The 26,601-nt window shown below is 35.1% G+C and overlaps 1 protein-coding gene across 9 annotated transcripts in view; it reads right to left on the reverse strand.

Moving 5' to 3' along the window:
• Window positions 1-393: 393 nt before the first annotated feature.
• Hmgcr (HMG coenzyme A reductase) overlaps window positions 394-26,601 on the reverse strand; it is a 161,756-nt gene continuing 135,548 nt past the window's right edge. For all 9 annotated transcript variants that reach the window (XM_073960087.1, XM_073960080.1, XM_073960079.1 and 6 more), the window contains 6 exons: window positions 20,057-21,296; window positions 7,617-7,704; window positions 6,972-7,547; window positions 3,698-5,070; window positions 2,703-3,072; window positions 394-2,624 (listed from right to left, as the gene is read on the reverse strand). In XM_073960087.1, coding sequence (XP_073816188.1) covers window positions 2,549-2,624; window positions 2,703-3,072; window positions 3,698-5,070; window positions 6,972-7,547; window positions 7,617-7,704; window positions 20,057-20,432 — 2,859 coding nt within the window. In that variant the 5' untranslated portion in view covers window positions 20,433-21,296 and the 3' untranslated portion in view covers window positions 394-2,548. The remainder of the gene's footprint in view (window positions 2,625-2,702; window positions 3,073-3,697; window positions 5,071-6,971; window positions 7,548-7,616; window positions 7,705-20,056; window positions 21,297-26,601) is intronic.

Below are 26,601 nucleotides of genomic sequence, written 5' to 3' on the forward strand. Positions count from 1 at the left end.
GCCATATTTTCCAACTAATTTCACAAATTTTTGATATTTTTTAATTTCAATTTAAATTGAATTCTTAGTAAAGGTAAGAACACATTAGGCAAATATTTGCTCCAGCGACCGGCAGTGTGCACTTACTGAGAGCAATTGAGCGTAAGAAATGCATTGAAATTTATGGTTACTTGCTCTCAGTAAGCGCAAATATTTGGCTAATTAGATCTTACCTTTAATAGATTATTAGAACACACCTATAAAGGTTGGCCTGAGAACGCAAAACCCTTCTGAAGTTTTGATCTACTAAGCGAATATTATTAAATCCACTTGTAATTTACCCGAAAATTGTATTTTCCTGTTCAACTACCCCCATTGCATGTTTCCCTATATTAAATAAAAATACAATTATCGTTTTCTTCTTTTACTTATTTCACGAAACAAGTATGCATTGTTTTTATTATTGTTAAGGTTGTTCTTGTTTATACATTAAAATAAAACAAACGATGGAAAAAATGAAATAATAGGAAGTTGTTGTTAATAAATATTTTGTCACTCGTATATTAGATGGTTCATAGTTATTCTGTTATTGTTGTAATGTTTCTTTTTGGATAAAAAGGGAAGAATTTTCCTGCTTTTGTTGCTATTTTACAATGATAAATGCTTATTATCTGCAGCACCTCTCTTAGGGGATTAATTTTACGAATTGAGGGAAATGTCGTTAAAAAAAAAAAACAATTTAAAATTTAAATAGAGTTTCGTTGCAACTGAAATATAATACAAAACAAAAAGAAAACCTACACTAATTATTTGTTTAATTCTACACAAAACAGATATACAAAGAGTTGAAAAAAGTTTAAAAATAAACATAATAAAAAATAGACTCTACAAAATAATAAGAATGTTTATTATTCTTTTACTAAGTTAATCACTAATTAATATGTATGCATATAGCGCTATATCATTCTGACTGACTACATCATTGTAAAAACAAGTGAAAAAACAGTTTGGTAATTTATTTTTTTGTTAATAAATTTTCTATTCTACTATTTCACTAAGTAAAATTATGTATATGAAGTTAAAATAATTTAAAAAAATATATTTGTTTTGTATGTATGTTATGTAGAAAAGTTTTGAAATACACATGTTGCTAATTCAAAGTGACCGCCGCCCCATTCGTAGCGGCCCACATTGAATTCTCCAAACAATTTTGATGAGTTTATGTCATCTTATTAAAGGCTCCTTTTAAAGTAAACAAAACTTTGGTATTTGCAACATAACCTCATACTGGCCCTTAAGGAATAAACACTGAATTATCCACTTTTTTGTAATTGTATTCCAGTTGATTGGTATTCGTTTGAATGTAATACAACATTTTGTGTGTGTTTATTTTTGCTTTTGCAAATATAAAAAACGAGTTCTAGTTTTAATCGACTTTTTTCTTTAGACCATAAGATATTGTTTGATTGATTGTGCGTGCACACTTCAATTTTAGTTTTTTTATTGTTTTTGTTTTTAAATAAAAATAAAAATAGTTATTTTTCGTAATGTCAATGAAATGGTTTTTAAAACCGTTGTTTTTGTAGCTTAAATTGAGTAATTAACTTTTTATTTGTTGTTTTTTTCTTACTGTTGTTGTTGTTTTATAATTTTTTAATAAATATTTTAGTTAGGGGGTTTTTGTTTGTAATATTACATGGATTTAACAAATTACACAGTGCTGCAAATTCAAAAGAATAAATATTACGAAAGTTTCAAACATTTGTTTATAGAAGTGAGGTTATATTACACCGAAGTTATTGACGAAACTGTCAGAAAAGAAGAAGAAAAAAGAAGAAGTAATTGAACATAACAATTTGAGGGTTCCTTATAAAGTGAGGTTAGGCTTGAATATATATTTTTCGCACATAATGAAAATAAGTGAATTTAAAACCTAAAACAAAAACCTTCACGTGAGTTATTAATAAAAACGTGAGTACTTTTAATAAACCAATATAAATATTAATTTGTGAATTTTCAAAATTCACTAAGTTATTGTTAAAAAAGGTTAGTATTTTCTATAAATCAACCCAAAAGAAATATTTGACATAATTTGAGCATTAATAAACATTAAGAGTATATCAATATTTCCAATATAACCTCTCTTCTAAAATATTATTAAGACCTATTAAAAGTACTGAAGGGTATTTATTGTTAATACTCAAATTATATTTTACTTTAAAGATGTGATTTTCTATTGAACTTTCAAGTTTGTTACAAACTGATAAGTTTTTTTTTGCAGCACTGTGTGATTTTTTTAATAAATATTTCTATTTATTTTCATTTAATACCACATGTGTAATTGCATTGTTGTGGAAAACATACATACGATAGAGATTTAACGTTTCTTGTTATTATTATTTTTGTTGTTGTTGAAGTTTCTTTTTATTTCTTGTTTGCTTTTTGTTAACACACAAAAACATTATTATGTTTTCTCTTTTGGAATGAAAAAAGAAACCAAGAAAAAACATCAGGAGGTAGTAGTAAAAAGCATTCTGTTAAACTCCTTAGATTTTATTAATAATAAATTTTAGCTTATTTTACTACAACTGGATACTGTAACATTTAAGGGATTTGTGGCTTTACCGCTTACAGCTATTGAGGATCTGTGAAATAAATGAAAGAAGAAGAAGAAAAAACTCAAAATTGGCATTCCATTTCTCACACATTTCTTGTTAACTCACCTATTATGTCTCATATGACTTTTGACTAGATCACTATTGACCAATGCGGCCATAAGACTTAATTCACCAGCCATTACAGTGGCGCAAACAATTTGTGCCAATTTCTTGGCATTTTCACCGGGTTGTGCATTATTTGCACCTCTTACACCCAACATTTCCAGGCAGGTACTTTGTCCAGGCAAACCAGTACCACCACCAACAGTACCCACCTCCAGTGACGGCATTGTACATGTCATATACAAATCATCACCATTTTCACCACAACATTCCATACCCGTCGAACAATTACTTGAGGTAACATTTTGTGCAGGATCTTGTCCGGTAGCCAAGAAGACAGCTGTTACCATATTGGCGGCATGGGCATTATTACCTGGTTGAAGAAAAAAAAAGAGAAGAACATAAATGGAGATTAGTGGTGACTAGATTTATTTAAACAAATAAAATTAACAAAAAATGAGGTTATGTTACTTCGGGCCCTACAATCAAAACTTTAAAAAAATATGGGGGTTATTCTGAGCGAATATTTCCCGTGAGTTTTGTCATTCCTCCGTTTGAAATTATGGGAGAAAATAAAAAAAACTCACGGGGAACTTTCAGAATAACCCATATCAAATTGAGAGATATTGTGTGTGTTCGTTTACTCAAAATTTGTACAAATTGTTACTGGATGTTGTTTGTTTACTCTACAGTACTATGCAAAAGATTAGTCGATTACAAGAAGTTACTGGACTTGTACAAATTTGTATAAATTGTTGAGTAAACGAACACACCTATTATTACATGAGGAATGCCTTTGAGGAAAATAAGTATTTTATTCTCTAAAAATGCCTTTTTGTTTACTGAAGACCTTAAATACGGAAATGCAGTCTAATTTCTCTTTAAGGAATTTCTTTAAAAAGTTAAAACTCTCACACAAAATAGTCTCTGTATAACGTAGAGAAGTTCGACTCTAATCCTATTATACATATAGTTCTTTGTACTACTACTAAACTTACCTCCTATGCTGCCGGCCATAGCACTGCCACCCATATTTTTCAATTTATTACATTCGACTAGCGTTTTGGCATCGGTCTTCAAGACACTGCGCAGCGTGGCAGCGGGTACAATACATTCAGCCACAACCCGTTTACCTCTACCCTTGATCCAATTGATGGCTGCCGGTTTTTTGTCACAACAGAAATTACCACTAAGCGAAATAATTTGCATATCAGGGAATTCACGTTTAATACATTTCAATGCCATTTCAGCACCCTTCGAAACCATGTTCATGCCCATAGCATCACCGGTTAAAGCTACAAAACGTATATACAATTGGGGACCATCCATGGCAATGTGGCATTCCTTCAAGCGACCAAAACGGGAAGTTGAATCAAATTCAGCTTTAATACGTTGATAATTTTTTTCTTCCGATATCCAAAGTTTTGCTTCGGCGGCACGAGTAACACTGGCAAAACGTACACAGGGGGCACGAGTCATACCAACATCTTCAACATATGAGGTGACACCACGCACGGATAAAGCTTTACAACCACGATTTGTTGATGCAACCAGAGCACCCTCTGTTGTGGCCATGGGTACAAAATATTTTGCCCCATCGAGCAGTAGGGGACCAGCATAACCAACTGGTATGGGAACATAACCTAAGACATTTTCACAGCATGCATTCATAACACGTTTATAATCAAAATGTTTATATGGAAGACATTCAAGGCGTTCGGCAGATAATTTGGCACGGGCACTAATAATTTGTCGGCGTATCTTAACACCACGCTCGGGATCATCAATAATTGTTTCGATTTTGTGTAATGGGCAATATTGACCACCGGCATTAACAATATTTATGATTTCTTCATCACTCAAATTAGCTGCACCCGATATGCCATCTTCACTGGCATTTAAAATTTCCAGACATTCTTCTATGGAACGAGGTGGACGCATTTTTGACAATTGATTGCATTCACTTAAAGGCAACAACATAGCACCATCACAATTATCCATTAGATTTTCGGTTTGTGTAGAGGCATTTGCTGTATTCTGTTCTTCAATGGTGAATAGGGGTATACGTGGTCGGGATGTGGCTACCGTCGTAGTAGTTGTTGTATTATTCTTATTCGAATGTTCTTCGCGACACACAACCAAGGAATTGCTGTGATTTTCATTGCATTCAAGTGCTGCTGTTGCTGCGACTGTGCTATTTGGCGCTTCAAGTAGTTGCGGTGGTGTCTGGGACGATTTGGCAGCAATTGTAACAGTCGATTGGCGTATTTGATCATGCAAATCTTCACGATTTTCGAAAAATATAAATTTAATTACCAATGCTATAAGTAGGATAAGTATCACAATTTGATCGGCACTCATAGTCAGCCATCTGTAAAAACAAAGAAAAGCAAATGTGGAGATTGAAGAAAATGCATTAAGGAAAGATTTTTGAATATATTTTTGGGTTTGTTCTAAAATTAATGTAAATGGTTTTTATTGATTTTTTTTTTGAAAAGTTAATTGGTTCAATATTATTTATGCATGTAGATTTGTGTGATATTCTAATTGGCGATAATGTTTTCAAAATTTATAACAAAATACAAAACATATTTTGCTCTACTTTATGGACGATATGAGCCGAAGGAAGTCTTTATAAACGGTCTGAAGGGAATCTTTATGGGCGAGCTTAAGGGAGTCTCTATAGAAGAGCTTAAGGGAATGTTTATAGAAGAACTGAAGGGAGTCTTTATAGACGAGCTTAAATGAGTATTTATAGGCGAGCTAAAGGGATTCTTGGTAGACGAGCTTAAAGGAGTATTTATAGGCGAGCTGAAGGGATTCTTGGTAGACGAGCTGAAGGGAGTCTCTCTAGATGAGCTGAAGGGAGTCTCTCTAGATGAGCTGAAGGCAGTCTTTGTAGAGGAACTGAAATGAGTCTTTCAAAATAGACGATCTTAAGGGAGTCCATATAGACGAGCTGAAGGGAGTCTTTATAGACGAGCTGAAGCGAGTCTTTATAGACGAGCTGAAGGGAATCTTTATAGACGAACTGAAGGGAGTCTTTATAGACGAGCTGAAGGGAGTCTTTATAGACGAGCTGAAGGGAGTCTTTATAGACGGTCTGAAGGAAGTCTTTATAGACGAGCTGAAGGGAATCTTTATAGACGAGCTGAAGGAAGTCTTTATAGACGAGCTGAAGGGAGTCTTTATAGACCAGCTGAAGGAAGTCTTTATAGACGAGCTGAAGGGAGTCTTTATAGACGAGCTGAAGGGAGTCTTTATAGACGAGCTGAAGGGAGTCTCTATTGACGAGCTGAAGGGAGTCTCTATAGACGAGCTGAAGGGAGTCTCTATAGACGAGCTGAAGGGAGTCTCTTTAGACGAGCTGAAGGGAGTCTTTATAGACGAGCTGAAGGGAGTCTTTATAGACGGTCTGAAGGAAGTCTTTATAGACGAGCTGAAGGGAGTCTTTATAGACGAGCTGAAGGAAGTCTTTATAGACGAGCTGAAGGGAGTCTTTATAGACCAGCTGAAGGAAGTCTTTATAGACGAGCTGAAGGGAGTCTTTATAGACGAGCTGAAGGGAGTCTTTATAGACGAGCTGAAGGGAGTCTCTATAGACGAGCTGAAGGGAGTCTCTATAGACGAGCTGAAGGGAGTCTCTTTAGACGAGCTGAAGGGAGTCTCTTTAGACGAGCTGAAGGGAGTCTCTATAGACGAGCTGAAGGGAGTCTCTATAGACGAGCTGAAGGGAGTCTCTATATACGAGCTGAAGGGAGTCTTTATATACCAGTTGAAGGGAGTCTTTATAGAAGGGGTGAAGAGATTCTTTACAGGCGAGAAGAAGGGAGTTTTTGTAGACAAGCAGATGGGAGACTTTATAGTCGAGCTGAAGGTAGACTTAATAGACGAGCTGAAGGAAGTCTTTATAGACGGCCAGAAGGGATCTTTATAGACGAGCAGGAGGTAGTATTTATAGACGAACGAATTAAAGGCGAATTAAACTGATGACTTCGGTGCAGGTACATTATAATGTGTATACAGTATTCTATGCCCCCATTTACAAAGAGGTGACAAAGCAGTTTGTTCCAATTACAGCTGCTTAGGTTATGAAATCGTATTCAGCTGCTATTGTCTATGGGCAATAAAATAATTAGACCACATAAATGCGACCCCTAAAGTTAAACTTGTTATTCTTTTTGGTCGCCATTTTCAATACTCATATAGTTTAAAGTCATTCATTTATATGCTAAATATTTAAAAAGAAAAAAAGTACATTTTTCTACTTACTTTATTATTAAATCGCTTAGCTCTCCGGATTCCGTACGATTATTGTTAACATTCATATTCAATTGCGGTGTTAAAGTTTTATCGACACTTTCATATTCACCATTGGAGAATACCATACGACTATAGATGTGAACAATCATTAGACCAGTTGTCATAATAATTTTAACACGTTGCACTACTGGATTGGCTTTTTGTTCCTCTTCATTGAGAGCTTTCAGCAGAATCGAGTCACGTGCTCTAGCTCTTACCATTGACATATCCATACCACTGCGAGATAAATCCAATATCAAGGACAAGCATGCCGGATAGAATGTCATAAAGACAACATAATTGACAATCACGGACATAACGGCAAATGTACACAGGACTTCAAGACGTTGAACACCCGACAAGGTACCAACACCAATTACTAAAGTCTCTACAATGGTATCTAATGATATGGCTGGGCCCAATAGTTCAAGGCCACGTGCTATATTATGTGTTACTTCAGCTTGATTTGTACCCGCCAAAGCTAGTTGCGCCAAGGTACCCGAATTTGAGAGATCAATCAGTAGTAAGAGGAAAAATAGGGCATCTCTGTAAGAGGAAGAATAAGGATAAATATTAAAATATTTAAAGCGATTTGGTGTGGAGGTTGTTACTTACTTTAAGTCTGTAATGTCACTGCCTAGGAACTTGATTATTGTCGTTGTAAATATAAAACTGGAAAAGACGGTAAATAAACCGGCAATACCTAAAAAAGAGAAGAGTAAATACAATAATTAATAAGATGTCTGAATTAGCAATGAGGATTTATGTATTTTTTGCAGATTTCTTTGCGAATTTCTTTAGGATGAAGTTGTACTACGAAAGATTCTTTTCGAAGCAGTCGTGACCCTCTGTCCATTATAGACGAGCTGGAAAGAAGTCCTTATAAACCAGCTAAAGGTTTATATAGACGAGCTGAAGGGAGTCCTTATAGACCGACTTAAGGGGGAGTTTTAGATGAACTGATGGAAGTCTTTATAGACGAGCTTGAAAAAGTCTTTATAGTCGAATTGAAAGGAGTCTTTATAAGCCGAGCTGATGAGCAGAACAGAGTCTTTTAGACGACTTGTAGGGAGTCTTTGTAGACGAGCTGAAGGGAGTCTTTATAGACGAGCCGAAGAGAGTTTTCATATGCGAGTCGAAGGGAGTCTTCATATAACATTCTCAAGGGAATCTTTATGGTAGTAGTTGACAAAATTAAACGTCATTGTTGTTGTGGCAACGAAAATATGTCCATTCGTGTATCGTGTTCAGTTATCCGGTTCCTCTGTGTTCAGATTCAAAAAATTGGCATTTATAAAGAATCGGGAGACAGTTGAGTTGGTTTAGCTGAGCATTTAACAGATGCATGTCGTACTGTTAATTTGGGCACAATACGAATTGCGGCGCATGGGTGCGCCAAGTTCACAAGATTGTGACAGTGATGCTCACTGCGAGCAGGTACTACCACGGCAACATATTGTTGTGCTGATGCACGGGTTAAATCCCCACACTGGTGTTTAGAGTAGGCACCCTGTCGCCGTCCTCGGGGTGGCATTATGACAGCTTTGATTATTCTTCCACTGCGTAAAGCTAACATGTTCATACTACAAAGGCGACTTAAAAAAACACACTACTATGAGAAAGCGAATGTTGTCGATCTACGTACATGTTTCAAGTGCCATAATCTGTGAATCCGCCATTAGATAACCCTAAGGGTTTTCTCCTGTAGAGAATATGACCCTTAAAGTCGTCTACTGTGGAGTAGATGGCACTTAGGGTCTTCTACTGTCGAGTAGATGGCCCTTAGGGTTGTCTATTTTAGAGTATATGGCCCTTGGGGTCTTCCATTGTAGATTAGATGGCCCTTAGGGTATTTTACTGTAGAGTAAATGGCCCTTGGGGTCGTATACTGTAGAGTATATGGCCCTTAGGGTAGTCTACTGTAGAGTAGATGGCCCTTAGGGTAGTCTACTGTAGAGTAGATGGCCCTTAGGGTCGTCTACTGTAGAGTAGATGGCCCTTGGGGTCTTCCATTGTAGGTTAGATGGCCCTTAGGGTCTTTGATTGTAGAGTAAATGGCCCTTGGGGTCGTATACTGTAGAGTAGATAGCCCTTAGGGTCGTCTACTGTAGAGTATATGGCCCTTAGGGTAGTCTACTGTAGAGTATATGGAATTTAGGGTCGTCGACTGTAGAGTATATGGCCCTTAGGGTCGTCTACTGTAGAGTAAATGGCCCTTAGGGTAGTCTACTGTAGAGTAGATGGCCCTTAGGGTCGTCTACTGTAGAGTAGATGGAATTTAGGGTCGTCTACTGTAGAGTATATGGCCCTTAGGGTAGTCTACTGTAGAGTATATGGCCCTTAGGGTAGTCTACTGTAGAGTAGATGGCCCTTAGGGTAGTCTACTGTAGAGTAGATGGCCCTTAGGGTCGTCTACTGTAAAGTAGATGGCCCTTGGGGTCTTCCATTGTAGGTTATATGGCCCTTAGGGTCTTTGATTGTAGAGTAAATGGCCCTTGGGGTCGTATACTGTAGAGTAGATAGCCCTTAGGGTCGTCTACTGTAGAGTAGATGGCCTTTAGGGTCGTCTACTGTAGAGTAGATGGAATTTAGGGTCGTCTGCTGTAGAGTATATGGCCCTTAGGGTCGTCTACTGTAGAGTAAATGGCCCTTAGGGAAGTCTACTGTAGAGTAGATGGCCCTTAGGGTCGTCTACTGTAGAGTAGATGGCCCTTAGGGTCGTCTACTGTAGAGTAGATGGCCCTTAGGGTCGTCTACTGTAGAGTAGATGGCCCTTAGGGTCGTCTACTGTAGAGTAGTTGGCCCTTAGGGTCGTCTACTGTAGAGTAGATGGCCCTTAGGGTCGTCTACTGTAGGATATATGGCCCTTAGGGTCGTCCACTGTAAAGTAGATAGCCCTTAGGGTCGTCTACTGTAGAGTAGGTGACCCTTAGGGTCGTCTACTGTAGAGTAGGTGGCCCTTAGGGCCGTCTACTGTAGAGTATATGGCCGTTAGGGTCGTCTACTGTAGAGTAGATGACCCTTAGCATCCTCTACTGTAGAGTAAATGGCCCTTAGGGTTGTTCACTGTAGAGTAGATGACCCTTAGGGTTGTTTACTGTGGAGAATAGGACCCATAGCGTCGTCTACAGTAGAGTAGACGACCCTTAGGATCGTCTACTGTAGGGTAGATGACCCTTAGAGTAGAGAAGATGACCGTTAGGGTCGTTTACTGTAGAGTAGATGGCCCTTAGGGTCGTCTACTGTAGAGTAGATGACCCTTAGGGTCGTCTACTGTAGAGTAGATGACCCTTAGGGTCGTCTACTGTAGAGTATATGGCCCTTAGGGTCTTCTATTGTAGATTATATGACCCTTAGGGTCTTTTACTGTAGAGTAAATCGCCCTTGGGGTCGTATACTATTAAGTAGTTGGCCCTTAGGATCTCCTACTGTAGAGTAGATGGCCCTTAGGGTATTCTACTGCACAGTAGATGGTCTTAGGGTCGTCTACTGTAGAGCAGATGGCCCTTACGGTCGTCTACTGTAGAGTAGAGGTCTCTTTGCGTTTCAACATAAACGGTAGAGTCGGAAAACTCAAGGAGAATTTACGTTCGTATACTATTAAGTAGTTGGCCCTTAGGATCTCCTACTGTAGAGTAGATGGCCCTTAGGGTCTTCTACTGTACAGTAGATGGCCTTAGGGTCGTCTACTGTGGAGCAGATGGCCCTTACGGTCGTCTACTGTAGAGTAGAGGTCTCTTTGCGTTTCAACATAAACGGGAGAGTCAGAAAACTCAAGGAGAATTTACGTTCAGAAGGAGGCTAAAAATAATGGTACATGGTAGGGGTTGAAAATAAATTCTTCTTTCGGCATATGGGACACCATATTATGTAAGGACGGTCTAGGTAAGTCGTTGAGGCTCTTTGTCATGGATTTTCAAAATTTTACAATATATTCCATTTTACTGTTTAACAATTTTGAAGCAGAACTAAAGTAGATGCTACGAAATGCTAGGTCGAATGAGTTACGATACAAATCATACGCCCCATGGCTAATTCAAATAAAATAATATGAAAATGAGAAAAAAATTTACTTTATTGTAACTGTCTAAAAAGTTATTTAAATCTCTAGAGGTTATCCAGCCATTTATCCCAATTATTCCCGCCATATACCAAACATAACATATTTCTTATTGGAAATCAAATTAATATAATCCATTGAGATTACATATTGCCTTGGTTCTTATCAAATATATATGGAAATACATAATTTGCAATAATCTGTCCTTCTAAACGACGACTTCATGTGTTTAGTTTAGATCGTTTTTTTTTTTTTTTTTTTTGGTTTATCGAAATATATTACAGGTATAACTCAAGCGATTAATGGTGGTTGATATGAGATTAATGCAGGAGACAACTAAAACTGCTATCAACACATTATCTTCAAGTACTTGCTGCAGGCTTATATGTATGTAATGAACCAGATGTTTGTGTGAATAAGTAAGTAAATCACACAAAAACATGACTTCTGGATTAATGACATCTAAAATGCTTGTCACCTTGACATCATTTTATCACCACTAATATGACAGATATGAACGATTTTTGAAGGTTGTTTTTTTTTACTTTTTGGCATAATAAAATTGCAGTTTTACTTAACAAATTTGCGTTAAGTCAAGGCTCAAAAACGTTGGTCTTTAAAGTACTTAGCAAGAAACTAAGTGTTCCATTTTAATGGCCATACAAAAGGGCAGAAACAAAAATAAAGTTGTTTTTATATTCAAATTCATTTTGAAAATTTGTAGAGTTAAATTATTCAATTTAAGGGGAGGATAGATACGAAAAAATGGAAGTTAGATCTAATTGTTTTCTCTCGTTTTGGTCACTAGGGAGTTATATCTAACATCAGTGAGATAACATGTGCGGACAACACATTCAGGCACAAAAACTTGTCTAAAGTTACATCATGTATATTATTTTGTTTTATGTACCCTACAATAGTGATGATTACTTTACAAAATTGTTGGCGACAATAGTAGGAGAAAAGGACGTACCCTGCAAAACTTCATTGAAATGGTTTATGGAATTGCTGAATATTTTAACGACATACGGCGTGTATCTTTGATAAAGTGACCATTTATTATCCACTGAAGGTTGGTGTCGATGCTAACGAAGTGGCTATGGCGGCAATTGCTAAATATTTTACCGACATAATTTTACAGACATTCGGCTTGTGTCTGTGATAAGGTGAGCCATTATTACCGACTAAAGATTTGTGCCTATGCTAACGAAGTGGCGGCAATTCCAAAAACTGAAAGACCTCAACTAAAAAACTCAAATGTCAACTTGTAGTTGAAAAAATAATAATCTCAAAATATCGGTCGTGAAATTGTAAATTGAGTTCCATTATTTTTTCGACATTCCTTAGTCCCGGGCCACACTAGAGTAATTTCAATGAAATTTGGACATGAAACTTGGCATTTTTTGGGAAAAATTAATAATTTCAAGAAACTAGTGTACACGGTTTCGTGTGTTATGCAATTTTGCTTTGTTGCAATATTCGTATGAAACAAACATACCGTTTTTTTTACATTTTCTTTTACTTTCATGTCAAAATTTCAGTGAAATTACTCTTAGTGTGTCCCGGGACTTATGGAGCAATATATCAACATATTCTTTGAGTACAAAAAAAGTACAAAAAATCGATTTTAATTTGAAGCCATTGAAGCAACCTAAATATGGAATTATTATTAACTAAGTTCTCGACAGGACAATGTATTCATTACAATACGTGCTCCCTTCCATCGTTCCTTCGTTCGATTGTTCTTTGGGTCATTACTGTGTCTCCTCAAATCCTTTATTAACTAGATATTTTATTTCCAATGGCAATGCAGCAACAACGATACTGGGTCATTGCAAATACTACATACATAGATAATTGTTTTCTCTTTTAGTTTATTTTTTTTGTATGAATGTCGTTCCCATTTCTTCTTTATGTAGAGAAGGAAGACATCTGAACTCGCCTAACATTTGCTATTGGCATTGTTGGTTGGTTAGTGCTATTGTATCCGTTTGTTGTTTCTTTTTGTTTTGTTAAACTTGTCTAACATTATATCATATTTCTTATTCGTTTTTTTCTTGTTATGTAGCCTACATTAGGCATGATGGTTGATCATGTTTCGTCAGTACGCGGGAAAAAAATCAATCGTATTATGAAGGATTCAGATGAAAACGGATGCTCCAGAGAGAGAGAAACAGATCAGAAGAAGCACTTTCAAGTGTTGCTCTACGTACAAAGCAGCCGGACCAAGCAATATCTTTACAGCCTAACCAAAGGGTCAAGAGTAGTCCCATTTCGGGTCTATAGAAACCCCATTTCTTTCAGAACGGGTCTATAGAAGTCCAATTTCTATAGAAGTTCCAATTTCCCTTTCATACAGAACGGGTCTACAGCACCCTTTCATACAGAACGGGTCTATAAAAGCACCCTCTCATTCAGAATGGGCCTATAGAAGCACCCTTTCATACAGAACGGGTCTATAGAAGCACCCTTTCATACAGAACGGGTCTATAGAAGCACCCTTTCTATAGAAGCACCCTTCCATACAGAACGGGTTTATAGAAGCACCCTTTCATACAGAACGGGTCTATAGAAGCACCCTTTCATACAGAACGGGTCTATAGAAGCACCCTTTCATACAGAACGGGTCTATAGAAGCACCCTTTCATACAGAACGGGTCTATAAAAGCCCCATTTCTTTCAGAAGGATTCTATAGAAGCACCTGTTCTTTCAGAAAGGCTCCCTTTCATTCAAAAAGGGGGTTATGGAAGCACCCTTTCTTTCAAAAAGGGGGTTATGGAAGCACTATTTCTTTCAGAACGGGTCTATAGAAGCCCAATTTCATTCAGAACGGGTCTATAGAAGCCCTAATTCTTTCAGAGCGGGCCTTTAGAAGCCCCATTTCTTTCAGAAGGAGTCTATAGAAGCACCTGTTCTTTCAGAAAGGGTCTATAGAAGCACCCTTTCTTTCAGAAAGGATCCATAGAAGCACCATTTCTTTCAAAAAGGGGGTTATGGAAGCAACCTTTCTTTCAGAAAGGGGGTTATGGAAGCACCCTTTCTTTCACAAAGGGGGCTATGGAAGCACCCTTTCTTTCAGAACTGGTCTATAGAAGCCCAATTTCTTTCACAAAGGGGGTTATGGAAGCACCCTTTCTTTCAGAACGGGTCTATAAAAGCCCAATTTCTTTCAGAACGGGTCTATAGAAGCCCCATTTCTTTCAGAACGGGTATACAGAAGCCCCATTTTTTTCAAAACGGGTCTATAGAAGCCCCATTTCTTTCAGAAAGAGTTTGTAGAAGCACCCTTTCTTTCAGAAAGGATCCATAGAAGCTCCCTTTCATTCAAAAAGGGTGTAAGGGAAGCACTATTTCCTTCAGAAAGGGTCTATAGAAGCCCAATTTGTCAGAAAGGGTCTATAGAAGCCAAATTTTTTCCAGAACGGGTCTATAGAAGCAGCCTTTCTTTCAGAAAGGATCCATAGAAGCACCATTTCTTTCAAAAAGGGGGTTATGGAAGCAACCTTTCTTTCAGAAAGGGGGTTATGGAAGCACCCTTTCTTACAAAAAGGATCTATAGAAGCCCCATTTATTTCAGAAGGAGTCTATAGAAGCACCCGTTCTTTCAGAAAGGAGTCTATAGAAGCAAAATTCTTTCAGAAGGAGTCTATAGAAGCACCCGTTCTTTCAGAAAGGATCCATAGAAGTACCATTTGTTTCAAAAAGGGGGTTATGGAAGCACCCGTTCTTTCAGAAAGGATCCATAGAAGTACCATTTGTTTCAAAAAGGGGGTTATGGAAACACCCTTTCTTTCAAAAAGGGGGTTATGGAAGCAACCTTTCTTTCAAGAAGGGGGTTATGGAAGCAACCTTTCTTTCAGAAAGGGGGTTATGGAAGCACCCTTTCTTTCAAAAAGGGTCTATACAAGCACCCTCCCTTTCAGAAAGGGTCTACAGAAGCAACCCTTTCTTTTAGAAAGGCTCGTCGCCTCTGCTGGTGAATTTGGTCTCACTTCGTGTGTTCGACCAGCAGGTATATGGCGAACAGCAGCAGCTGTACTGATGTCTCCGAAAGTGATCTCTGCTACCCCAACATCAGAAGGGTTAGGCAGATCTCTGAAGCGGTTGAACTCGGGAGGTCTGCTGAAGAAGACAATTATGGGGAGATGGTCTGTTTGCATGGAAACGACGGGTTTCCAGGTAATGCCATGTCATCAGACCAGATGAGACGCTAATTTTGGTAGGGACGTCCTCATTGAGCGTGCAAAACGTAACGGGCTATCAATGTGCTCAGCCAGGACTATACCCCTCTGATCATTTCCGAGGACCGAATTCCACAACCCATAATGAGCGTTAAAGTTGCCCAAGACCTGACGGTTATGACTTTCCGAAAGCTGGCTATTTAAGCAACTCTAACTCGGCAATTCCACACATGACTACTTCATACCCTCGTACATTCCATGACAATAGAAACGGTTCAAGCGAGATAGGTATGTATTGTACAGATTGGCGCAATTGGAAAGCTAATTCCCCACTTCCGATGTGATCCTTCCTCAGTATGTTGTAACCATCACAACGCCGTAAGCTGCAGTTCTTGTTGAGCTATAAATCCACTATTTCCTCGATCTTTCCTCGGAGTCCATTGCAATTAAATGGGGAAAAAAGGATGCATTTTCAGGAATTGGAGCAGCAACGGAGGATTTAAAGTGCTGTGTGTAAGGCTGCTGTTTAGAGGATTGCGGAGGAGTCTTGAGATGTACCCACTCGGGGCATCTGTTGCATCTCATCGGGTTTTTAACGCTGTGGATGCGGATGTGCCAAACTGAGCTCATCCGTATTGTTTCTGGTTTTCCTCTGCTGGCCGAAACACGGGTGTTGTGTGGTCCCGGATCAAGCCGGTATTGAAGAACCTGTCGCCGTGGGATTGCTGCTGACGTTGAATACCGGCGTTCCAGCCAATCGACATCGACAAAGTAAAAGGTATCGAGCTATAACGTTGGCTGGTTCATGTCAATAGAATGGAAAAATATGCCCTCACCAGAAAGTCATTTGAGTCATTTGACGTTGGACGGTTGAAAGAACAAGATGAAGATGATCGAATATTGACTCGTTTGGAAGTATATTCCTAGTTCGGCTTATAGCATAAAATATTCTGCTTAGAATATAAGGCCATATAAGCATGTACGATAGCTGAGTGTGTCCCCTTTCAATACTACAAAATGAGCTTACAGTTTGGATAGGGTACATTGGATTCGTTCAACGCAAACTATACCCCCTTCTTTATTTTGTTGTGCTTTTATTTCCATTTCTTTTTATTTGTTATTATTTTTCTTCTTTTGTTCGGAATTTCCTTTTGTTCATTTTTTTATTTGAATTTATCTTGTTGAACAGAAAAAAAAAACAGAGAAAAGTTTTACAGTGGCGGCAGGAAATGTTTGACCTAGGTTCACCGAGGTGCTAGCTTAATAAACAAAACAAAAACAACAACATGCTAAAAATTTAAAATCGGAGTATAAAATTAGCCAAAGTGTTTATCTTGTGTTTAGGACTTTTAAAAGTTGCATTTTTAAATTAATACTCCGTGATTTAAAACCTGCAAAATTTTCTAAATATTTATCTACTTTTGGAAGTATTTTTTTAGTTTTTGTTGTTATTTAATTATTTTCCCAAAATAATAAGGTCAATATATGCACATTGCAAGCGACAATCCAACGAACGAACCGCGCTTCGAAATCAATCATGTGCAACGACCTCTTGTTAAATGTGTGTCGTATTAGAGCTAATATTGAATTAATATTTACTTTATGAGTACCGTGCCACCACTTGTGTAATTAAATTCAAACACGGGCAACAAAAATCAATTTACATTCGGCAATGAGCCATTATGCCGGTTAAATTAATACCCCCTAAGCCAATGTAAACACATATGTATTTTGTTAATATTTTATTGTCCTCATTATTATTGTTTTTTTTTTTGCATTCTTATAACATGGTCGTCATAATTATTGAAAATAGAAAAACCAAAAATTAATTTACAAAGGTAAACACCATTCACATGGAAAACATCTGGAACTTCAAATTAAGATATGAAATATTCCCAAATCTATCTTTCTAGAATATTCTCTGTCGGTCTGGCTGGTGCGCACGATAATTCTCGAACGTATGAAGCGATCTGGTCCAAAATTTGGCCTTCGTAATATTTTGTCCAAACTTAGTTTAAGATGGAAGATGGGCCATATCGGTCGACTCCTTCAGGTGCCTCCCCCACAAAAGTTAGACAAAGTTGGGAAAATTTGTGCGCACGATAACTCTTGAAGGCAGTAACCGATTTGGTCCATACATTACACATCCTAATATATCAACCTGATATATGTAGATCAGGTTCGAATATGGACAACATTTGTCCACTTCTTCGGGTGACTACCACACAAAATTTCGGATAAGTTCACTTTAAGATCGGATCACTTTGATTTTTGTTGAAGCAACTTGCATTCGCTGTTTCAAATACGTCACCCTATATAGTGGCTGGAGAGCTTGAAAACTCTCGAACTGATCAACCGATTTGGTTCAAAATTTGACCTTAGTCATATTTTGTCCAAACTTAAATATTAAAAAAAAAAAAATATTAACTATTAAATATTAAATATTAAATATTAAATATTAAATATTAAATATTAAATATTAAATATTAAATATTAAATATTAAATATTAAATATTAAATATTAAATATTAAATATTAAATATTAAATATTAAATATTAAATATTAAATATTAAATATTAAATATTAAATATTAAATATTAAATATTAAATATTAAATATTAAATATTAAATATTAAATATTAAATATTAAATATTAAATATTAAATATTAAATATTAAATATTAAATATTAAATATTAAATATTAAATATTAAATATTAAATATTAAATATTAAATATTAAATATTAAATATTAAATATTAAATATTAAATATTAAATATTAAATATTAAATATTAAATATTAAATATTAAATATTAAATATTAAATATTAAATATTAAATATTAAATATTAAATATTAAATATTAAATATTAAATATTAAATATTAAATATTAAATATTAAATATTAAATATTAAATATTAAATATTAAATATTAAATATTAAATATTAAATATTAAATATTAAATATTAAATATTAAATATTAAATATTAAATATTAAATATTATATATTAAATATTAAATATTAAATATTAAATATTAAATATTAAATATTAAATATTAAATATTAAATATTAAATATTAAATATTAAATATTAAATATTAAATATTAAATATTAAATATTAAATATTAAATATTAAATATTAAATATTAAATATTAAATATTAAATATTAAATATTAAATATTAAATATTAAATATTAAATATTAAATATTAAATATTAAATATTAAATATTAAATATTAAATATTAAATATTAAATATTAAATATTAAATATTAAATATTAAATATTAAATATTAAATATTAAATATTAAATATTAAATATTAAATATTAAATATTAAATATTAAATATTAAATATTAAATATTAAATATTAAATATTAAATATTAAATATTAAATATTAAATATTAAATATTAAATATTAAATATTAAATATTAAATATTAAATATTAAATATTAAATATTAAATATTAAATATTAAATATTAAATATTAAATATTAAATATTAAATATTAAATATTAAATATTAAATATTAAATATTAAATATTAAATATTAAATATTAAATATTAAATATTAAATATTAAATATTAAATATTAAATATTAAATATTAAATATTAAATATTAAATATTAAATATTAAATATTAAATATTAAATATTAAATATTAAATATTAAATATTAAATATTAAATATTAAATATTAAATATTAAATATTAAATATTAAAGATTAAATATTAAATATTAAATATTAAATATTAAATATTAAATATTAAATATTAAATATTAAATATTAAATATTAAATATTATATATTAAATATTAAATATTAAAGATTAAATATTAAAGATTAAATATTAAATATTAAATATTAAATATTAAATATTAAATATTAAATATTAAATATTAAATATTAAATATTAAATATTAAATATTAAATATTAAATATTAAATATTAAATATTAAATATTAAATATTAAATATTAAATATTAAATATTAAATATTAAATATTAAATATTAAATATTAAATATTAAATATTAAATATTAAATATTAAATATTAAATATTAAATATTAAATATTAAATATTAAATATTAAATATTAAATATTAAATATTAAATATTAAATATTAAATATTAAATATTAAATATTAAATATTAAATATTAAATATTAAATATTAAATATTAAATATTAAATATTAAATATTAAATATTAAATATTAAATATTAAATATTAAATATTAAATATTAAATATTAAATATTAAATATTAAATATTAAATATTAAATATTAAATATTAAATATTAAATATTAAATATTAAATATTAAATATTAAATATTAAATATTAAATATTAAATATTAAATATTAAATATTAAATATTAAATATTAAATATTAAATATTAAATATTAAATATTAAATATTAAATATTAAATATTAAATATTAAATATTTAATAATGATATTAAATGTTAAATGAATTAAATATAAATTATTAAATGTTAAATATTAAATTAATTTCCGAGTACCTTTGACACTGTATGAACGGAGCATCTAAGAAGAACGAAGCATCTTTCTCCTTTCAAATTCCTTTTTATAATTTTTTTTTTTTCAATTTTTGTTTTACTATGCCTCAATAACATGTATTGCAGAGTGGAATGACATGTCACCCCAGAAAATTTAACAACATGACACTTCATCCTGCCACCCAACTAAATTATTATTTGAAATGGATACAAGACAATTTATGTGCATGTATGTATGTGTGTGTCCAAGTTTGTGCATCATGACACATGTGTGTGACCTACTTACCCAGAATATATTTGGAACCCAATTTGTGTAGACTGCAAAATTGATAGTAACAATAGAGGACAGCGGCACAGCGAACAATTGTCATGACAATGACATCGGCAGCATTGTATTCAGCCTCTAGGCCATCACAGGATTGTGACCAACCGTGGCATGGTCTATAACGACTTGATGTGGCCGATGATGAGGTGGGTAAACCGCTCCCACTCCCACCGCCACCACCATCAGTGGCAGCGGAACCTGTCGTTGAGGCACTTGTAAAATATTGCTGTTTATCAACTGTCAGCATACAGGCGGTCACTGTTAGCAATGCCACAATAACCTCCCACGGATGGGAGGCACAAAATTCCCCATGGGCCCGAAATAAACGTCCAATCATGATGTTGACAAATCGTTGATTCCAAAAAACCTGTGTTGTATGGTGAAAATTTTGTAGAATTTTGATTGAACGGCGTTCGTTGTCGTTACGAAAAAGAACAAGATTGCCAATATAGTTGTGGTATGTTGGGGATAATGCTGATGATGCTGGCGTTGGTAGTAAAGGGGTGTCAGTCGATGGAATTTGAAACGTAAAATGTTGAAAAAATACGTTTACTTTTAAGCCGGATGACCGATAATGACTCAATACTAGCTGTAGTTGCCTCTGATGCTGTTGTGTTTAAACTTTAAAAAATAAGCTTCTTTGTTGCTTTCGATTTTGTTTTCAATCCAATGAATAAATGGTCATTTATATATTTTGTGGTTGTTGTTGTTATTTTGATTTTTCCACTCTGTTTAATGTTCAGCAACAACAAACAAACACAATAATGAGAGCAAATATTTATTTTCTTGTCAATCAATTGTATCCGTTCGTTGTTTTGTTTCTGACGTTAGATGGCGCTGACAACTTTAACAACATTTATATCCTCTCAGCAGCAGAATGAAATAGTGTAAGTGACGACCAGGTGAAATTATCAACTGCCAATTGTGTTTTTGATAGTTTTGGGAAGTGGTTACCGTTATTCTGCTACTGTTTTATGTCACTTCAATTGCAGGTGTTGCCGCTCGCGTTGAATGACAGTTTAGGATTTTTCACGTTGCTGGTGGTGCGGTTGAGGTAAATTGAAAATTGGTTGGTTGTTTGTTTGACTGTTTGTGACAGCAGCTTGATTTCCTTGTGTCACGTTTTGTGTTTTATTAATCGCTGTTGTTGCTACTGTTTTGTGTGTGTCGGTCGACGAAACAGCGTTGCAATGTTATTGATCTGAAAGGGAAAGAGAAAACAGTGGGGGTATTTATTAAAATTGTTGTTTTAGGAAAATATAAATTTATATAAAAAATAAATTAAAAAATAAAACAAAATTAATATAAAAAATAAATAGAAATATTTAAAAAATATTGAATTTTATTATTGTTTTCCAATCACAATTGCGCTTCTTGAGGCTGAACCAAACCAAAGCAAGCATATCAATTGCTAGAATAAAAAATACAATAAATACAGCCTTCGGAGTCAGTCCATTATCTATTAAAGAAGGTCATTTTGACGGAATAATCCAACTTCGGGGAAGCATAAATGATTGCTGAAGGATGCGATCACTTATTGAGAATAGCGCAATGCCCATTTAGAATACTGGGTAGCTCCTAATCAAATAAATAGTAGTGGATAGTTTAGCGGGCATGGGGAAGAGTCTCGCAGTTATGGCCCCGGCACATACGGTCCGTTGTTCGTTGCGTCACGCGTTATAAACAACAACCACATGAAAAAAGTGTAAGTGATGCCAATTTTGTTCTTGAAGTTGTCATATGGTTGTAGTAACACGACGTTCAGCGGACCGTATGTGCCGCGGCCTTAAGAGTTCTTGTGTTTGTGACCCTTAGACAGACGAGGCGAGTGCTTGGAGCCCCCATGGTATCAAATATCACCTTAAAAACTACTAACGTCTAGGTTTTAGGTATAACTCATGCTGATAAATGCCAGGAAAATGAAGCTTAAATCCTCAAAATACCCAAAATTGAGCGGTGCAGTGTGGGGGTATTATTGTTGGAGAAGATGTTTGACCACCGAGAACCTCTAATGTCTAAATACAGCTAATTTGGTCTGTTAATGAGAATAAAATCCTTAAAATACTGAATATTGGAAGGTATCGTTATATGAGGGGCAATACCAAAACATTGACCTGTGCCCACAATTTTTGGTGGAGATTTTTTTTTGACTACTGGGAACCACAAATACTAAAAAATTTTGTGAGGGATGTACCGTAAGGTGTTGTTCGATACAGACCTCCTTGGAAATTAGTGTAGGTTTAGACAGAAATTACAAGGTGCGAAGGCCAAACTGGACACTTATCAGACATTTTTGTTGCTGCCGTAAGATGTATTTAATGGCTGTTGGCCCCTTTTCTCAGGAAGTATGAATTTGGCCCGAAAAAAAAAATATACCATTATAAGAGGCGCCGCAAGGACATCCTGCTGCTTGAGGTTTCCTATGGGCATAAAACCTCTTGAGGTCTTCTACATGCAGAAGAATCGTTAAAGCTCTTCTATAATCAAAAGACCTGGTGAGGCTTTCTATAGGCCGAAGAAGGATTTCTATCAGCACCTTTTAAGGTGAACTATAGGCAGAAGGTCTCTTTAGGCCTTCTATAAGACAAACGATATCTTGAAGTTTTCTATAGACAGAAGACTTTTTGAGGTCTTCTGGAAACAGGAGACTTCGTGAGGTCTTCCATAAACAGAAGACCAATTGACAGTAGACCTCTTTAGGCATTCTATATTCAGAAGTCCTCTTAATGTGCTCCGTAGAAAAAAGATCATGAGGTTTTCTATAGACAGTAGGCCTTAAGGTTTTCCATGAAGACCTCTTGAGATCTTCCAAAGGAGGAAGTGTTCTGGAGGTCTTGTATAGATAGAAACCTCTTTAGGTCTTCTATGGGCAGAAGAAATATTGATGTTTCCTATAGACAGAAAATTTTTTGAGGTCTTCTAGAAACAGAAGACATCTTGAAGTTTTCTATCGCCGGAAGATTTTTGAGGTCGTCTGGAGACAGGAGACGTAGTGAGCAGAGCTCCGATTCACTCGCGAGTGAAAATTTGGGGGGAGGTGGTAATTTGTTTTGGGTGCAATATTTTTGGTGGTTGTGGGGCAAGTTTATTTCGGGGTGGGATAAGTTCTTGTTTAGTGTCGGGGAGGGGCAAATTTCGCCCCTCAACTTGCTCGAATTCGAGAAGAGTTTCACTCGCAAGTGGAATTCTAGCGAGTATTCGGAGCTCTGGTAGTGAGGTCTTTCAAAGGCGGAATACTTTCGGGGTCTTCCATAGGAAGAAGACTGAGGTGTAATGTAGGCAGAAGACTTCTTGAGGACTTCTATAGGCAGAAGAGCTCATAAGGTATTCTACAAGCAGAAGAGCTCTTGAGGACCTCTATATATAGGGGACTTCTTGAGTATATCATTAGCACAAGACCTGTTGAGGTGTTCTATAGACAGAAGACCTCCTGGGAGGTCTTCTCAAGACTGAAAACCTCCTGGGGGTCTTCTATAGACAGAAGTCCCTGTGAGGTCTTCTATAAAAAGTAAATCTCGTGAGGTCTTCTGTAGACTGAAATATCTCAAAGTCATCCGCATCCGCAGCATAAGGTCATCAATAGACAGACGTCTTGAGGTTCCCTTTGGACAGGATAACACTTGAAGTCTTCTATAGACTGGGGGTTTCTTGAATACATTTTTAGATAGAAGACCTCTTGAGGTCATCTTTAGCCAGAATACAAATTGGGTATCTTATAGAAACCTCATTTGGCTCTCTATAGACAGAAGACATCTTGAGGTATTTTATAGACAGAAGATATTTTTAGGCGTTCTATAAACAAAATTCGTCTTGTGGTATTTTAAGGGCAGAATAGCTCTTGACGTTCTCTATAGGCAGAGGATCTCATTTTATACCCTCAGCATTTATGCTAACGAGGGTATATACACTTTCATACGGGCAAAATGTGCCTCACCGAAATAATGGTTTTAGACTTCAAGTATGTTTGGACGAAATTTGGAGTAGATTATGTCCAAAATTTGGCTTTCGTAATATTTTGTCCAAACTTAGTTTAAGTTCGAAGATGGGTTATATCGGTCCACTTCTTCCGGTACCTCCCCCACAAAAGTTCGTAAATGTTCGGAAATTTTGTGCGCACGATAACTCCTAAAGGAAGTAACCGATTTGGTCCATACTTTGCACATTGTGAAATTTCTACCAGACTTAGATGAGGTTTCAATATGGACTCAATCGGTGCACTCCTTCGGGTACCTCCCACACAAAATTTCGAACAAATTCAGTTTAGGACTTGCTTTCGAATCGCTTTGATTTTTGTTGTAGCAACTTTTAGTCCCTGGCCGCCATACGACGCTATAAGTTTCATCGGGGGCAAGTCCATACTTCCTGAGACAATAGCCTGAAAGTTACAAAAAATCCCTTGACACAGTGTGTAGTGGTTGGAGCGCAAGATAACTCCAGAACGGATCTTCCGATTCGGTCCAAAATTTGGCTTTCGTAATATTTCGTCCAAACTTAGTTAAAGTTCGAAGATGGATTATACCGGCCCACTCCTTCCGGTACCTCACCCACAAAAGTTCGAAAATGTTCGGAAGATTTGTGCCCACGATAACTCTTGAAGGGAGTAACCGATTTGGTCCATACTTTGCACATCATAAAACTTCTACCAGACTTAGATGAGTTTCCAATATGGACTCAATCGCTAAACTCCTTCGGGTACCTCCCACACAAAATTTCGGAAATGTTCAGTTTAGGACCTGCTCTCGAATCGCCTTGGTTTTTGTTGTAGCAACTTGTATTCACTGTCCCCCATACGAAGGTACAAGTTTCATCAGGGGCAAGTCCATACTTCCTGAGAAAATAGCCTGAAAGTTCAAAAAACCCCACACAAAATTTCGGATAAGTTCACTTTAAGACCTGCTGTCGAATCACTTTTTTTATTTTTGTTGAAGCAACTTACGTTCGCTGCCTCAATTACGATGGTAAACGTTTTTTCAGAGGGCAAGTCCATACTTCTTGAGAAAACAGCCCGAAGGTTGTAAAAACCCCCTATGGCACCCCCATGGTCTATGTAGGTCCATTCCTTTAAGTACCTCCTACGCAAAACTTTTGAACTTTAATCCTAATCAACATTTTTCTCTGTTCATACGCCTTTTTTTTTGGGAAAAAACTGTTTCAATTTACACAGGCTGAGGGTATATCTCTGTCGGCAAAGCCGACTGATACTTTTTTACTTGTTCTAAATGCAGAAAACCTCTTGAGGTCTTCCATGTACAGAAGAGCTCTGTAAGTCTTCAATACACAGAAGAGTACCTGGGGTCTTCTATAGAATTAAATACCTCAATGTCTTGAAGTCTTCTACAGACAGAAGACCTCTAAAGAAAAAAGACCTCTTGAGGTCCTCCATAGGCTGGTGATTTCTTGAGGTCTGATATAGACATATGAACTCCTAAGATTTTCTATAGATAGAAATATCCTAAGTTGTTCCATAGACGCTAAAACTCATAAGACCTTATCGGCACAATTTTTTTCCGGAGTAAGTCCATACATCCTGAGATAATGGCCCAGAATATCCAAAAACCCTGCCGACACATACTAAATGAGTAGTGTGCAAGATAACTTTAAAACTTTTTCAAAAATTTCTTCCAAACTTAGTTTAACGTAATTTAATATTTCGTGTTCTCTATGAATCAGTAGTGCGATTCTCTAACTCATTTTTGTAGTTACCGACAATTGTCGGTAAAATTAAAATGCTTATAATTTCGGTAATTACCGATGTTTTTCGGTAAGTTAGCAACGAATAAAAAGCAGTCGTAGAGTTCTACCGATAGCAAGAGTGTTGTCAATTTTTATTTGAACTGTTCATTCATAATTTTGCGTTTTAATTTTACCGATTTTTGTCGGTAACTCAAAAAATGAGTTAGAGAATCGCACTACAGAAGTTTGGTTATTAACAAGTAAAAAAGTATCAGTATGCTTTGCCGACAGATATGTATATACCCTCAGCCTGTGTAAATTGAAAAGTCCATCTATTGACAATATCGAATCTACGAATTACGGATTTTGTAGCCCTTTTTGAAATTTGTCGACAATTTAGCAAGTGGATCTTATTTTGGTATTCATTTCTTTTGATAGATTTTGTGCCCACCAGTCATTTCAGTTGGTCACCGTATAACTTAGAGGTTTTGGGCCACGATGTCAGGGAGCATGGACTTGCCCACAAAAGACAGAAAATCGCTTAAACAGGACCACAAAGAATTGCATCGGTATAATATTCCAAAGGTTCTTTGAACAGATCCTAAACTGCGCTTAAATAAAAATTTTGAACTTTTGTGGGGGAGGTATCCTAAGGAGGAGACCGCTTTCCTTGTCCCTTCAGGGATGTGGTGGTATGTTCAACATCTTTTCCAAATTTTAAAGCTCTACCTTCATCCTTTTCTCGAAAAATGATTTTTGTCACAAATTATTCATTTTGGCAACACTGTGTCAAGGGAAGGAGCTATGCACCTGTATTCAAACGTACTCTTGTA

Source organism: Musca autumnalis, unplaced genomic scaffold (genome assembly GCF_047663935.1).
Source record: "Musca autumnalis isolate F117 unplaced genomic scaffold, ASM4766393v1 scaffold_1, whole genome shotgun sequence".
In the NCBI taxonomy this organism is placed as follows: Eukaryota; Metazoa; Arthropoda; class Insecta; order Diptera; family Muscidae; genus Musca; species Musca autumnalis.